Source organism: Hermetia illucens, chromosome 2 (genome assembly GCF_905115235.1).
Source record: "Hermetia illucens chromosome 2, iHerIll2.2.curated.20191125, whole genome shotgun sequence".
Lineage (NCBI taxonomy): Eukaryota > Metazoa > Arthropoda > Insecta > Diptera > Stratiomyidae > Hermetia > Hermetia illucens.
This window is the reverse complement of record NC_051850.1, coordinates 28,191,070-28,203,570: the sequence shown is the minus strand read 5'-3', so window position 1 is coordinate 28,203,570 and position 12,501 is coordinate 28,191,070. Positions and strand designations below refer to the sequence as shown.

Here is a 12,501-nt window from a genome sequence, read left to right as displayed (position 1 = left end):
TTCTTTGACTAGTGCCTACTTTGTTTTGATCAGTTAAAATGTCTGCGCACCTCTTTTCTCATCCTGACTATGTTCTTATTCCACCACCTTTGATGAGATAACCGGGCAGGTGGCCTCATATGCAGCTGATTTCATCAGTCTTCTATCGTCTTTTACCTTTGTTTCTACTACCAACTAGATTCTGATGCCCCTTCCCACATTTACATGAGTAACGTTGTCCTTCAGACATGTTAGGTAGTAGTGCCAATCTTTCCTCTCAATTCCAATATGCTAGTTTAATGGATTCATAGATTCGATAGAGGGTAGTCTGCTGTAGATTATTAATGGGAATGAGGATTACTATCATGACTGCATCCTGTGGGTTATTACTGGAATTTTACTTGTAAGGATTAAGGTGGCAAGGCACAAGCTACGCGCTCGTCCTTCGGTGGAATTACACAGTTTTCAAGGTGGAGCATAAGCTCGATATGTTGACTGCGGTTTCGTTGGAGCATATTGAATATTCATCAACTTTGCAAGCTTCTCTTAATCCTTTTGTTTGTAAGTAACCTGTTTCTGTTGCAGCTTTCGAATGGTTGTATGCCACAATTTTTTGAAACGCCCGAATTCCTTGCAATTGTCCTTGTGCAGCTTCGAAAAGATCTCTGTCAGACCTTGCTGAAATTGCTTTTTACAAACGATCTTTTATCCAAAAATATATGACAAACGGTTTCGTCCAGGGCAGAGGCAACTCGTCAAACGCTGCCTCACCTCTGCCCTGGCAGCAGCGTGCCAGGATCCCTCACTCATCCTGAACAATAATTTAGCTTTAGCCTAGCTTAGGCTCAAACTATTGGCGGTTTCACTTGGATACAATTCGCACTCTTGGCGTGTTTTTTCCAAATTTATAAAGGAGCGTTTTCCATCTGTTGTCACTCACGGTCACGCTGCTCCCAGGGCAGAGGTGAGGCAGCGTTTGACGAATAGCCTCTGCCCTGGACGAAACCGTTTGTCCTATATTTTTTTAATGCTTGGGTGCCATGCCCCAAACGAGGAATCCCTGGACCAAAAAGACGTGAGAGTAAGGTGCTTTCCATTTGGTCCGGTCCAACATCAAGTGAATGTGGACTTAGGATCCCTCACTTATCCTAAACAACGATTTTTTATTCTCCTGGGAAGTTTTCTGAGGTATGGAATGGAAGCAATAGATAGTTATATTCCCATGTTTTGTATAACCAGCACTTTGTAGTTTATTCATAAAACTTTTTGGAAATACAACATCAAAGAGTTCCCGGAAATCCAACCGCAATTATTCCTATTTTAATGGACCATTATTCATATGTTGCATGCCCATCATTTATGAATATTTCCAAATTGAAACTATTCAACTAGAAATCCTCTACAAAGCTGGAAAATGCAACCGAATTTCCATTCAATTTACATTTAATCAATCGCAAATATTTCCCAGCATAATTGATTTATTGTTCAATCTATTTCATCTGTTGATTTTCAATTTTCCCTCTTCCCGGGAAAATAATGATTCCTGTTAATATTTTTATTAATTATCATTATTTTTCCACAGTAATTGACATGAATGACAACGCACCGAAATTCGAGCAGCCATCGTATAGCTGCGGCCTATCCCAGCACGCCAAACGGGGACAATTTGTTACGATTGTGACGGCCAGCGATCCTGATTTCATCGATCACGATAGTTTGATTTACAAAATTGCCGAAGGAAATGAGCTGCAAACATACGAAATAGATGCGATGACGGGAATTATATCGTTGATTAATATGCAAAATTTCGCCGAGAATCACATGACCGTGCTGAATGTGAGCGTAACAGATGGCGTGTACACGAGCTTCACACGCGTGAAAATTAATATATTGCCGGGAAATTTACATAGTCCCACATTTCCACATGTTTCCTACGACGTCAAAGTGAATGAGAATCAATTGGCCGGACGGCATGTAATGACGGTAAGTGAAAATCATTTTTTATGTGTGGCTTTGCTTAATGGATCCTTTGGGAGGCGGCTTTTTCAGCCCAAAGTCAAAGGAAATAATTCACTCGACTATGTTCTCTCTCATATCACCCCATAGAATCAAAGACCTTCTATTTTTGTAATATTTTTTATCCCCATATTTGACACCCACCCTTTCGGTTCTCAAAAATAATTTGCCTCCTAACTCATAGGTAACTGCAACTGATGATGACTTCGGTGATTATGGCATTGTCACCTATGACATTTTCTCGGATGAGATTAAGGAATACTTCACCATCGATAAGGACAAGGGAGTAATCGAAGCGAAAACATCTTTAGATCGCGAAGAAAGAAAACTGTACGAAATACCAGTTATTGCTACCGATGGCGGCGGAAAATCAGGATTCACAACAGTTCGAGTGAAAATTGGTGATGAAAATGATAATGCTCCTGTGTTCCTTTATAAGGAGTACAAGGCAGTTATCAATGGAAATCAACCGCTCAATGTTAGTTTCATGAAGGTAAGTCATTGTTTTGCTTCTGTTTTATTGGAATTTATTAACAACGTATAAAGTATTGATGGGACAATAGTCGGAGTTATTGAGCATCATTACAAGGGATACTTCTTCTTATATCCTTATGATTTCGACATGAGGACATGCGACATTTGCGCCATTTCTTGAAAGCAGCTTTTCCGCTGATGAATAGACATAGTACGTATATTATAGTACGTATATTATCCTTCTCGTGGATGACGATACCTCCTTAAAGTCCAATTCTGTTTAGTAATCGCACATTCCAGGTTGCAATCGCATAGTCCGTTTTTCGTTACCTCTTAATGCATTCTGTCTGAGACGATGTTCTTGGTAGTTGGACATGTCATACTGTGGGAGGGTTCCAGAGATTACACAGCTTTCGTCAGCGTTTAGGTATTCATTTTCGACTTATCCGTGAGTTTTTTAAGGTAGTTGTTCCTCAATTTACTGTCGGAGGACGCATTTCATATTGGCCTGAATATTCCACAGATGCTAACACTCTCGGTGGGCCTGTAAAAGCCCTTAAATGAATGTGGGTGGTAGCCTTTGTGGGCATTTTGGACATCTTAAAAATGTCAGCGGCTGCTTAGCTGACTCATTTGCGTCATCATTTCCGCCGTAGTTACAGTCGTTGATATCATTTTCATTATGACACGGTGGCATTGTGATAAGAGGGAGCCCCGAGATCGAATTTTTGAGTTAAGTTAGGTGTCTGAGCAGAGCCTTTTGTGGATCACCACTCTTTGAAGAGGTTTCAAAAAGTGGATATGTGTTCTTTTCTTTTCAATGCCCACTTAGAATGAGGTAAGTGCAGGACTCTTTGAATATCTAAAATGCTCAGATTTAAACTTCATTCAATCAGTAATGTTCACGCTAGTTTGTCTTGAATCAGAGGGCTCAAAGTGTTCTGAAACGGCGTCAACTGTAACGAGCAGATCTAATTTCTGTTCACATCTCAAAACCGCGTCAATAAAATTTGGGCTGAACAGACGATGTCGCTGTCATCTGTTATTAAAAAATGAGAATCACAGTGGCCAGTGATTTTAATAGCAGCAAAAGACTGGACCACAGTCTGCATTTGCATTTATTGTCAAATCATTCATCCTTCAAAGTATTCACCATATCCTATTGACACTATTAATTCTGTTCATGTCAGCTTGGCAAGTTACAAATTAAGTAGTGAGCGCCATAGCTCGACCTGTCTAAGAAACTACACAGTGCGTCTGTTTTCAACCCCTCCTTTTAAAACATGTAAATCCTAGTTAGTGAAAATCTGAATAGCCGCTTCTTGTTTGTTTTATTCGTTCTAAAATATGCACCAACATATACAGACATTTCTGAGGGAATAAGCTCTGGATGATTTTCAACAAGAGAGAATGCTACGTGATCTGTAGGGATGACCAGCCTCTAAGCTGTCTAAATACAATTCGATGCGTGGTCCCCCACGGATTCATATCCGCTTTTGAGCAGAGCTCCTTAAAACTTTTGCTTCACTGGAGGTAAGTTTGAGGTTATTGCTACCCTTGTAACTTTACTTCTTTTGTCCCTAATCACTCCTACCTCGTCTGGTTCGATGGTACGCTGATCGAAGGCTAGCCATTTCACTAATCGACCAGTAGTTGGGTCTTCTACTGGGGAACCAGCACCTATTAGGCATGGACGCGTCACATGCCTTGGCGATGGATTGTGTGACCTGGAGAGCTCTCTCCGTAGCGGTTCTACTGCAGCCTTTGTAGGTTGGCCTAGCCAACGCTTTTGCAAACCATCGTCTGATACCCTTCTTGGCTTTAGGTGGCCTGTTTTTAGCAAGATTAGCAATCGAGAAAATACATTGCCTCAACAAAACGAGCGATGCTGATATTGCCTACAAAAACCTCAGTTTTGCACTCATCTCAGGTGCTTACAGTTCATCTTTTCACGAAGGGAATCAAACCATGAAGAAGTGCAGAGAAATACGGTTCAAATTGTTGTGTCAAAGTATGTCATCGTTAATAATATAATCAACGATTATAGGAAAAAACTCCTTTTTGGCAGGACAACAACTTTAGTTTCCTTGGGAGGCATGATCCGCGGAGGTGAACGGTTTTTGAGTCGCCCCATTATTTTATAGGTGCTACGTTCGGTTGCAGCTATACCAAGTTTCCTGGAACATTCTCACTTATTTGCTAGTGAAAGCAGCAGTCGATGGTAAGTGTGAAGTTTCTGCACACTTCCTTATAAGCTGCTTTTACCGCCTGGTCGCTCCCTTCTTCCACCCTCTAAGTTACTCGTTTCCCTGAGTTGCAAACCAATTGAAGGTTAGGCATTTCATTATTCTTTCAATAACTGGATCTTCTACTGAAGAATGTGTATTTTCTCGTCGAGGACACATTGCATTCTTTTGCGATTAATTTCGTTATTTCGAGAGCTCTCTCTGTAGAGAAATTTCCCTGATATTATATATGTTGTAGTATTCCAGACTCCGTACCTTTATTGTTTTGTTTGAGCCGCCTGGGAAATTCATTAAGTTGCGTGCAAAATTTCCTCTCCAATTTTTTTTTGCTATTTCATGTCCATACCCTCTAGATCCATAAAACATCAGTTCTAAATAATGCAACTAATTTCATCTCCATTTTTTTGTTAAAAGCTCCAGAATTCTAACACCCCGGAAACACTAAAGTGCCCCTTTGTGATTACCCAATTATATAAATGCCAAATTAAAATGAACATTAATCATGTATTTTCCTCCTAAATGCATGCCATCAAATGCAATTTGCTTAACGGTTTGATACTGACATTAGAGAAATTTTTGCATGTGCACCTTTGTGAAGTTGTTGCCGTACGGTAGTATATGCAAGCAACAAAAGACGGCTAGGGAGAATTGTTGTTGGGCGGAGAAAGTGAATTAGAAGCAAAATGAAGCTGGAATTCACCATTCCATGATTTTGCTAGTAGTGTCTATTTAAAGCTATATTTAAGTGAATAGGAATGAAACCGTCTCCGTGGTTTAAACTCGAGTTTGCGTTGAAGTTGTTTGTCAACAATCCTTGAATTTGAACCGATGATGATATTGTCCATGGTGAGTTTTCCCATTGGTACCAGTTCCGGTGGAATTTCAAATGCGAGTATTATTTTATATAGTACGTTATCATCTATGTATACTTTTGCTAGCCTGCTCGAAGTCTACAGAGGCCTAGTGTACATTGATGTTAAATTCCGACCATTTCGGAAGTACCTGTTTTACTAAGAACAGTTGATCAGTTTTAGAGCTCCTAGTTCTTGAGCCACCTTGATATGTATTCATCAATGACATTGTGGGTATGTGACCTTAGTCTCTTTTCAATGATTTTCAGAGATTTTTACGGCAGATCGATCTTCCGCATTATGTCCCATCGTGTGCTTTCCAGGTGTATAATCCTCGCATATCCTTAGCCAAAATATGAATGGGCACTATGCCCGCGGTAACGGATTATCTTCCAAATGTTTGTCTGTTACCACAATTGCATGATTATTGATTTAGCTGAATATACGCGGGTACTTTCACTGCTGCCATTACGCTAAGTTGAAAGCATTCTTCACATTGAGGGTGATGAAAGCACAGTATTTTTGGTACCGCGCTGCCATCTTATACCTGCAGTTATTTCCTCTGCCTGATTGACCACTGTGTGCTTAGCATCCACCGTTGGTCGGCCTACGCGAAACCCATACTGTTGTGTGGACACCCACTCTGCTTCTACTACAATTGAGAAAAGTCTGTTACACATAATGCAGCTTTCCCATAATGTCCATTAAACAAATTGGACCATTCGATGATGGCTCACCAGGCAATTTACTATTTTTTGGTGAAAGCACCAGGATCTACTTCTTCCACTGAGTTGGGAAGATACCCTCTTCCAAACAGGCATCGAAAGCAGAAGTGAACCACTCGGTTATTCAAAGCCAGGTTCAATAGTCCGTTCAGCCCGCGTGATTTTTTGACTCCTATGTTTTCATAGGCAATGGTAAGCTCATCCTTTGTTATACTTGGTATGTCCTTTAGGGGAACCGCTAATGCGACCGAAGGAGAGGTTCCTGCTTGGCTTGTAGATTAGTCACTATTTTTCGCAATAAAACAAAGCACTCGAACTGCGGGACCCTGTTTCTTTTCAACTTAGCGATTACCGCTTTATAAGCTTCTCCCATGGGTTGATATCAATCTCTTCGCATAATTCTTTAAAATAATTCCATTTGCTCTCATGGATCGCCTTCCGCAGCTCTCTACGCCAAGTTTTTAACCTCGCCTTTCTCTGTGCAATTTTCAGCTCTTCATTCGCGTCTTGGCAATTTCTTCTTGCTTACAGGCATTCGGTACGCAGTTGGTCGTTGTTTCGGCATTCCACCACGACTTCGGTAATCTGTGGGCATTATTTCTGCGCTTTGGCATAGAGGCATTTCAGGCTGCTCACCGCTTTGACAATTTGCTTAGATTTTTCTCTCGATGTACCTGTTTGTCTGGAACTTTCTTTAAATGTCTCAGTTTACATTTCCGCGTCAAACATATTTTAAGCCCTCGGCCTGCTTTGTCCGAAATGAATTTATGTCTCTCGGATACCAAATTCGCCTGCTCTTCATTACACTAAACAGTATAGCTTGATGGTCGTTATGCGTCTAGTGTTTACTAACTTGCCAGGTAACGTGCCTCATCAACGCACTCCTTTCGAAGCCACTGAACCTATCCTCCCTTTACTGAAGGTATAGGTACTTCCAATATAAACAAACACAACGTCCAGCAAAAAAGGCTTCTAGCAATGTTAAAAGCTTTGCTTCCCCAGTCGTTAGTTGAAGTCCCGTACGATGACAATGGGGATCGTACAACTGCGTCTAATGCTAGTTCGTGTAATATTCGTTCCTACTCCAGGCTTTTTGCGTTTGGCGGACCGTAGCAACTATAGACATGCGCACTGTTAATTTTAGCTCTTACAAACTCATTACTACATGTTACGGTTATTTCTTTGAATGGGTATTGTCCTATAAGTCAAATATAAGTCATTTGATCGTTCTTTCGTCCTCCATCATCCGAAGCTCCACGAGCAGTTCTTTCTTCTTCCCCTGGCGTCGGATCTCACTTGACCTTCTACAGAATCTCGAAGTAAGAGAGCTCTTCTCTGCTCTCGATAACAATCGTATCCGGACAAGGCTTCCTTCGTTTTACCTCATCGGCTTCACAGTTCTCCCATCTTCGGGGATTTAATTTATGAATCCGATTTGAAATTCAAACCTTTTCCTTTCTTCCTTTCCTGGCTTTTTGGAAATTCTACTTTTTTCGGTGTTCCTTCTTTGATCTCTTGCGCCCTCTACAGATTCCCCACTTTGAACGAGCCATTCACGTTCCATCCTTTTGGCAGCAATAGGTACCTGCTGCAATAGGTTCAAAGTAGGGGTTTGGAACAGTCCTGTATTCGCCGTGCATTGAACTGTCGAACGTAATTCACCCATGGCTTTTCCGCAAGTGTCTTTAAGGTTTCCGATAACCACCTTGATATAGCGGTGAACGTTGTGCTTGGGTCCGAAGAATTCATAGAGCGTGTTCAGCATATTACCCGTTTTCCTCAGGCAATTTTCTACCCTGAGTAATTTTGCTAGCACTGCATCAATTCTCTCGTCGTTGGCATACACCACTTCTTCCTTGCCTTGTCGGGTATAGCCTTTGTCGCTATCAATATTTGGACCTAGGTGGAGAGTCTAAGGGATTCAGGCTCGTTACCGTCTCCTTATCACTTGTTGAACTATCTGCGCCGATGGTGCCATAATCAACTATCTGTCGTTCAATGTTAACTAGATTTCATATCTTTCATCCATATTATTCTTCAGGTATTTACCTGAAATTCTGGCAAAGGCTCGCGTTAACGGACAGTTCTGTAAGTTCTGTAAGCTTTTAGTAATAGTTCCTCCTACACGTCTCCTCAATTAGTTGGACTATCTCAGGTGTTTCCTCTAGTTAACAACGTGCTACCTTCACTAAACCGTGGCTCACCCATCTCGGTATTGCGTCAAAGTGGCCTGTTGGATTCTGGCACCCACAGGAAACGTTCAGCTCAACTGACCAATCACAAACCGAGTTGGGTCGCTCTGTCGCCCATGCGGAAGCTAACATGGGCGTCCCACTGGCACGTGTGGGAGGGAACTCTTCTCACAAGGCGATACAGATGGCTATTGGACTAGCTTATGTCAGCAACTGGTTGGTGTGTGCCTGGGACAGAGTTCCTGCCTGCCGACAGGACTCCGCTCAAGAAAAAATGCTTATTAGAATCGATTCAATGTCTTTCTGTCTGTTTGTCACGCCCAATGTACTTAGAAACGGTTGAAGCTATTGTCAGGAAATTTGGCAAGAAGATGTGGTCTGTGATCCTTTACATCCAACGAGTGGCATCATTTTGCATTTGGTTGGTTTAATAAGCGTGGGGAGAGGGGGCTCTCAATAAATGCGAAAGGGGGTTTATTTTTTTCACAGAATATGGTCATGTGGGGTATCAAATGAAAGTGATTGATTACTACTTTATTTTTGATATCAGGTAAAACATAGAAGAGTGAGGGCTCAAAATGTGTGCAGGCGTTGGCATTGAAGGTTTTGCCTTGCACGTGTTGCAGCACGTTAATCTTTCCTTTGACCAACGGAGATTAATTCACTATGATCATCCTTTCTAACCTCCATCCTTTGAATAAGATAAATACGAATACCATTTAATATGAGATTAATTTCTGTCTCGCTCCGCATCCTCGCTTGTATCGGGGACTAATATTCTTATATTAATTGAAGTGGAAGCTCCTGGCGTCTTGATATCATAGATAAATAGACATTCGACAAAGCTAACAGTCTTCGTCTACAATATGTTCATATATACATATTCAATTACCATCTGAACGAAAGCCGTCTCCGAAAAAATATTCTTTCTCGAACATTTCCACGTACATTTGCAGCATCTTCTCTCACTATTTCCTTTTTAAGATTTTCTCTTAGCGTCAGCTCCTTCTATCCGTGCCCATTCTATTCAATCCAATCTTTATATTACTCTCCCCACAGAACATATTGCCAAGATAAAACAATATTACGCCATTTTCTCGCTTGCAATATACTAAAATATTTCGTTGGAAATGAGATATTCCAACATGTGCCCAGACCCCGCCATGGCACGCTACGCGTTTGAAATATACAAACGGCCGCGGCCCCGAGAAAAAAATAGAGATTTTCGTTATCCTTTTTTGCTGTGTAAAAATCACGCTATATTTTGCCGCCTATTTTGTAGCAGTGTAAATCCTCTTTTCACATGTACTCGTCGCGCTGTAATCCTTCTGGCGTATCTTTTCCGCTGCTATGTCCTGAGTTCTGCCTTTTTTTGCGCTATCTTTTATTCTCTCTTGATTTTCATCTCGCGTTCTGCAGGGTCTGCACTTTCAGGGTGAAGTGAAGCAGTAAGGCAAATAAATACTTTAAAGATGTCTATATTTAAAGCATGACAGCACTTGCCGTGCAAGTTTCCTTTTCCTTTGAGCGTGGGTAATGTGAAGGATTGTAAGGAGCATTAGCATCCAGTTAGCTTAGCCAAGGAGCAGTGAGGTGTACACGGCGACGTCGTCCTCATCATTACGGAATGTATCATCGTCATCGTGGCTCTCTTGGCTTCCGTCCCCCTGGCAACATAAGTAGAAATTTCTTTTATCCTTTCGAATGGATTTTTAATTTGCTACTTCTTTTTCACAGTAGCAGCCCTTTTTTCACGCACGTCTAGGCGTACTAACACGGTTGAGGCAGGAGTGCCGGAGGCGGCATAACGTATCTAAGTTTTGAATATGTTTCGTGAAATCTTTGAAGATCCTTGAAATGAACGTTTCATGTTTGTTTGCCGCGAGTAATTTGATCATTATTTTCATGTACGCAGTCAGCCGTGCTCAAGGAATGTTCATAATAGTAGAGTTTACGGAGCATCCAAATTAGTCTTTAGACGGTACTAAGAGGTATCGTCTATCTACAGTCGTACGCGCAACAACTTATTTATTTACATATCAGAGAAGAAGTTTTTGACTCCCACAAGCGTGGTGTTCAGTGAATAAATCATTCGCTTTTTCCTTCCCCCGAACCAAGGAGTCCTTTGTTAGAAAGTCTAAGGATTTCCACCGCTTCTTTGGCTCCACACACTTACCCCTGCAATAACAAGGACGCTAATGGAGCTATCCACGAGCAATAAATTTTGGCTCGAGTGGATTCACGCTCTGCACGGTTCCCACGAAATGAATTTTTTAAACTCAGTCTAATTGCAGAAACATGGAAACCCTTTATCCACCATCTCATCCCAGTGGTACTCGTACAATCCAAAGCGAATTAAAGGATATTAGCACAGTGAAAGCCAAAGGGTATCAACTTTTGAATACATGATGCATCGCGGGGCTCGATTGTGAGATTGTTGATAGTTGGCAGCAAATAGTGATGTAGATCGGAATCCTAGTGGTATTTGCATTCACCAATAGGGTTTGTTGCGTTTTGCTTTCCCGAATTTCTTCCGACTCAAAGTGGGATTGCCCATGTTTGATATGTGTCCGATCTGAATCTGTGAATGGACCGGACCATCAGACGTTCCTTTTTGCGTGCACTGGTAATCCAGCTTTGGTCGCTGATTGAAAAAGGACGAGAAGGAGAGATGCTTTGAGACTGAATTCCAGTATCGGAAGCATCCTGAAAAAAAGTTATTTAGGCGAAAGTATTCAGGAAAAATACGAAGAGGCGATGAAACGAGCACAGAGTCGGATTTCCTGGCAAATCGTTCTACAGGGCGCTATAAAAAAACTCGTAATTGAACGAATTTGAAGTAACTTCAATCCGAAATGTGTAAAAAAAAATTCTGAGGTCCTAGAAATGTATGCATAACATGCGAATTTCATTTTGAGGGAGTTCTTCCCCAACAAGATGATTATGAGATTAGAATAAGGGAGGAACCACGCCAGCTTAATATTTTCATGATGTTGTTGGGAACACACTTCAAAAGAGATTTTTTCTTAATTTCCGCATGATATTTACACGGCATATGAATGAGTTCCCCGTGCCATTTATTTCAAGAAATAGGGATGCTCCCCATCTATAAATGCAATTGTGAGCGGTTGTATCTTTCGGAAAAATTCTGATAAGGATGATGATTTTTTTTCGAGTCTCATTCCCATTTATTTCTTATTGATGCTGGGGAACCAGTAGCTCCCGGCAAAATGTAGACCGTTCAGATGGAATTTGGTAGTGTTCAAAACATTTTATTATGCACAGATAAAAAAGAAATTACAGAAAAATATAAATCTAATATATAGGAATAAGGAAGTTGTAGGGAAAGGATATAGATTGTCATGAATGAAATATTTAATTGTTTGGAAAGAAGGGGTCGTGGTATCTACATGTGTATCTATTACAGATCTCAGTTTCAAGCAATTTAGATTGCTTAAATGCAGCACCTTGAAAACAAGTTATTATTCAAATATGGTATGAAGTTGCGAGGAGTTTATAGTAATATCCTACAACGCCTACTACGACCTATAGGTATCGTCGTTGGAATCTGGAAACAACATTTACTAGCTTTCATTGAAGGGAAAAATAAGTAGGTTAAAGGTACATCTCCTACTTTTTTAGGGAATAGATGTTCCAAGAGTTATTCCAGTTCCAATGGTACTCGATAATCTCCAGTGAGCATTACGTCCAGGTGTCTTCAGAAGAACATCATATTGTCTTCCTTGTGTATTTAGGAGGAGTAAATGCAGGTTAACAGGGCCCTAACTGTCAAATTTACGTCACCCGATCGGTGTGCAACCTTAAAATGGACGATTCATCGTGTAGTCCCTTTTTTGGGATGAAGATGGGTGTCGAAAAGGAAGAATCCACCTGGGTTGCAGTTTATAAGGGATATAGGCTCCTCTATGTTACTCCTGGAACGGAAAATTATCTCACAAAAGTGTTGACCAGATCGATCAAATAAAACTTCCTACAGTGCAACATTAATAAACAAGGT

At 41.0% G+C, this 12,501-nt stretch overlaps 1 protein-coding gene across 11 annotated transcripts in view; it reads left to right on the top strand.

Moving 5' to 3' along the window:
* Window positions 1-12,501, top strand: part of LOC119649845 (fat-like cadherin-related tumor suppressor homolog) — a 396,664-nt gene that overhangs the window by 345,728 nt on the left and 38,435 nt on the right. For all 11 annotated transcript variants that reach the window (XM_038052198.1, XM_038052197.1, XM_038052196.1 and 8 more), the window contains 2 exons: window positions 1,562-1,962; window positions 2,180-2,488. In XM_038052198.1, coding sequence (XP_037908126.1) covers window positions 1,562-1,962; window positions 2,180-2,488 — 710 coding nt within the window. The remainder of the gene's footprint in view (window positions 1-1,561; window positions 1,963-2,179; window positions 2,489-12,501) is intronic.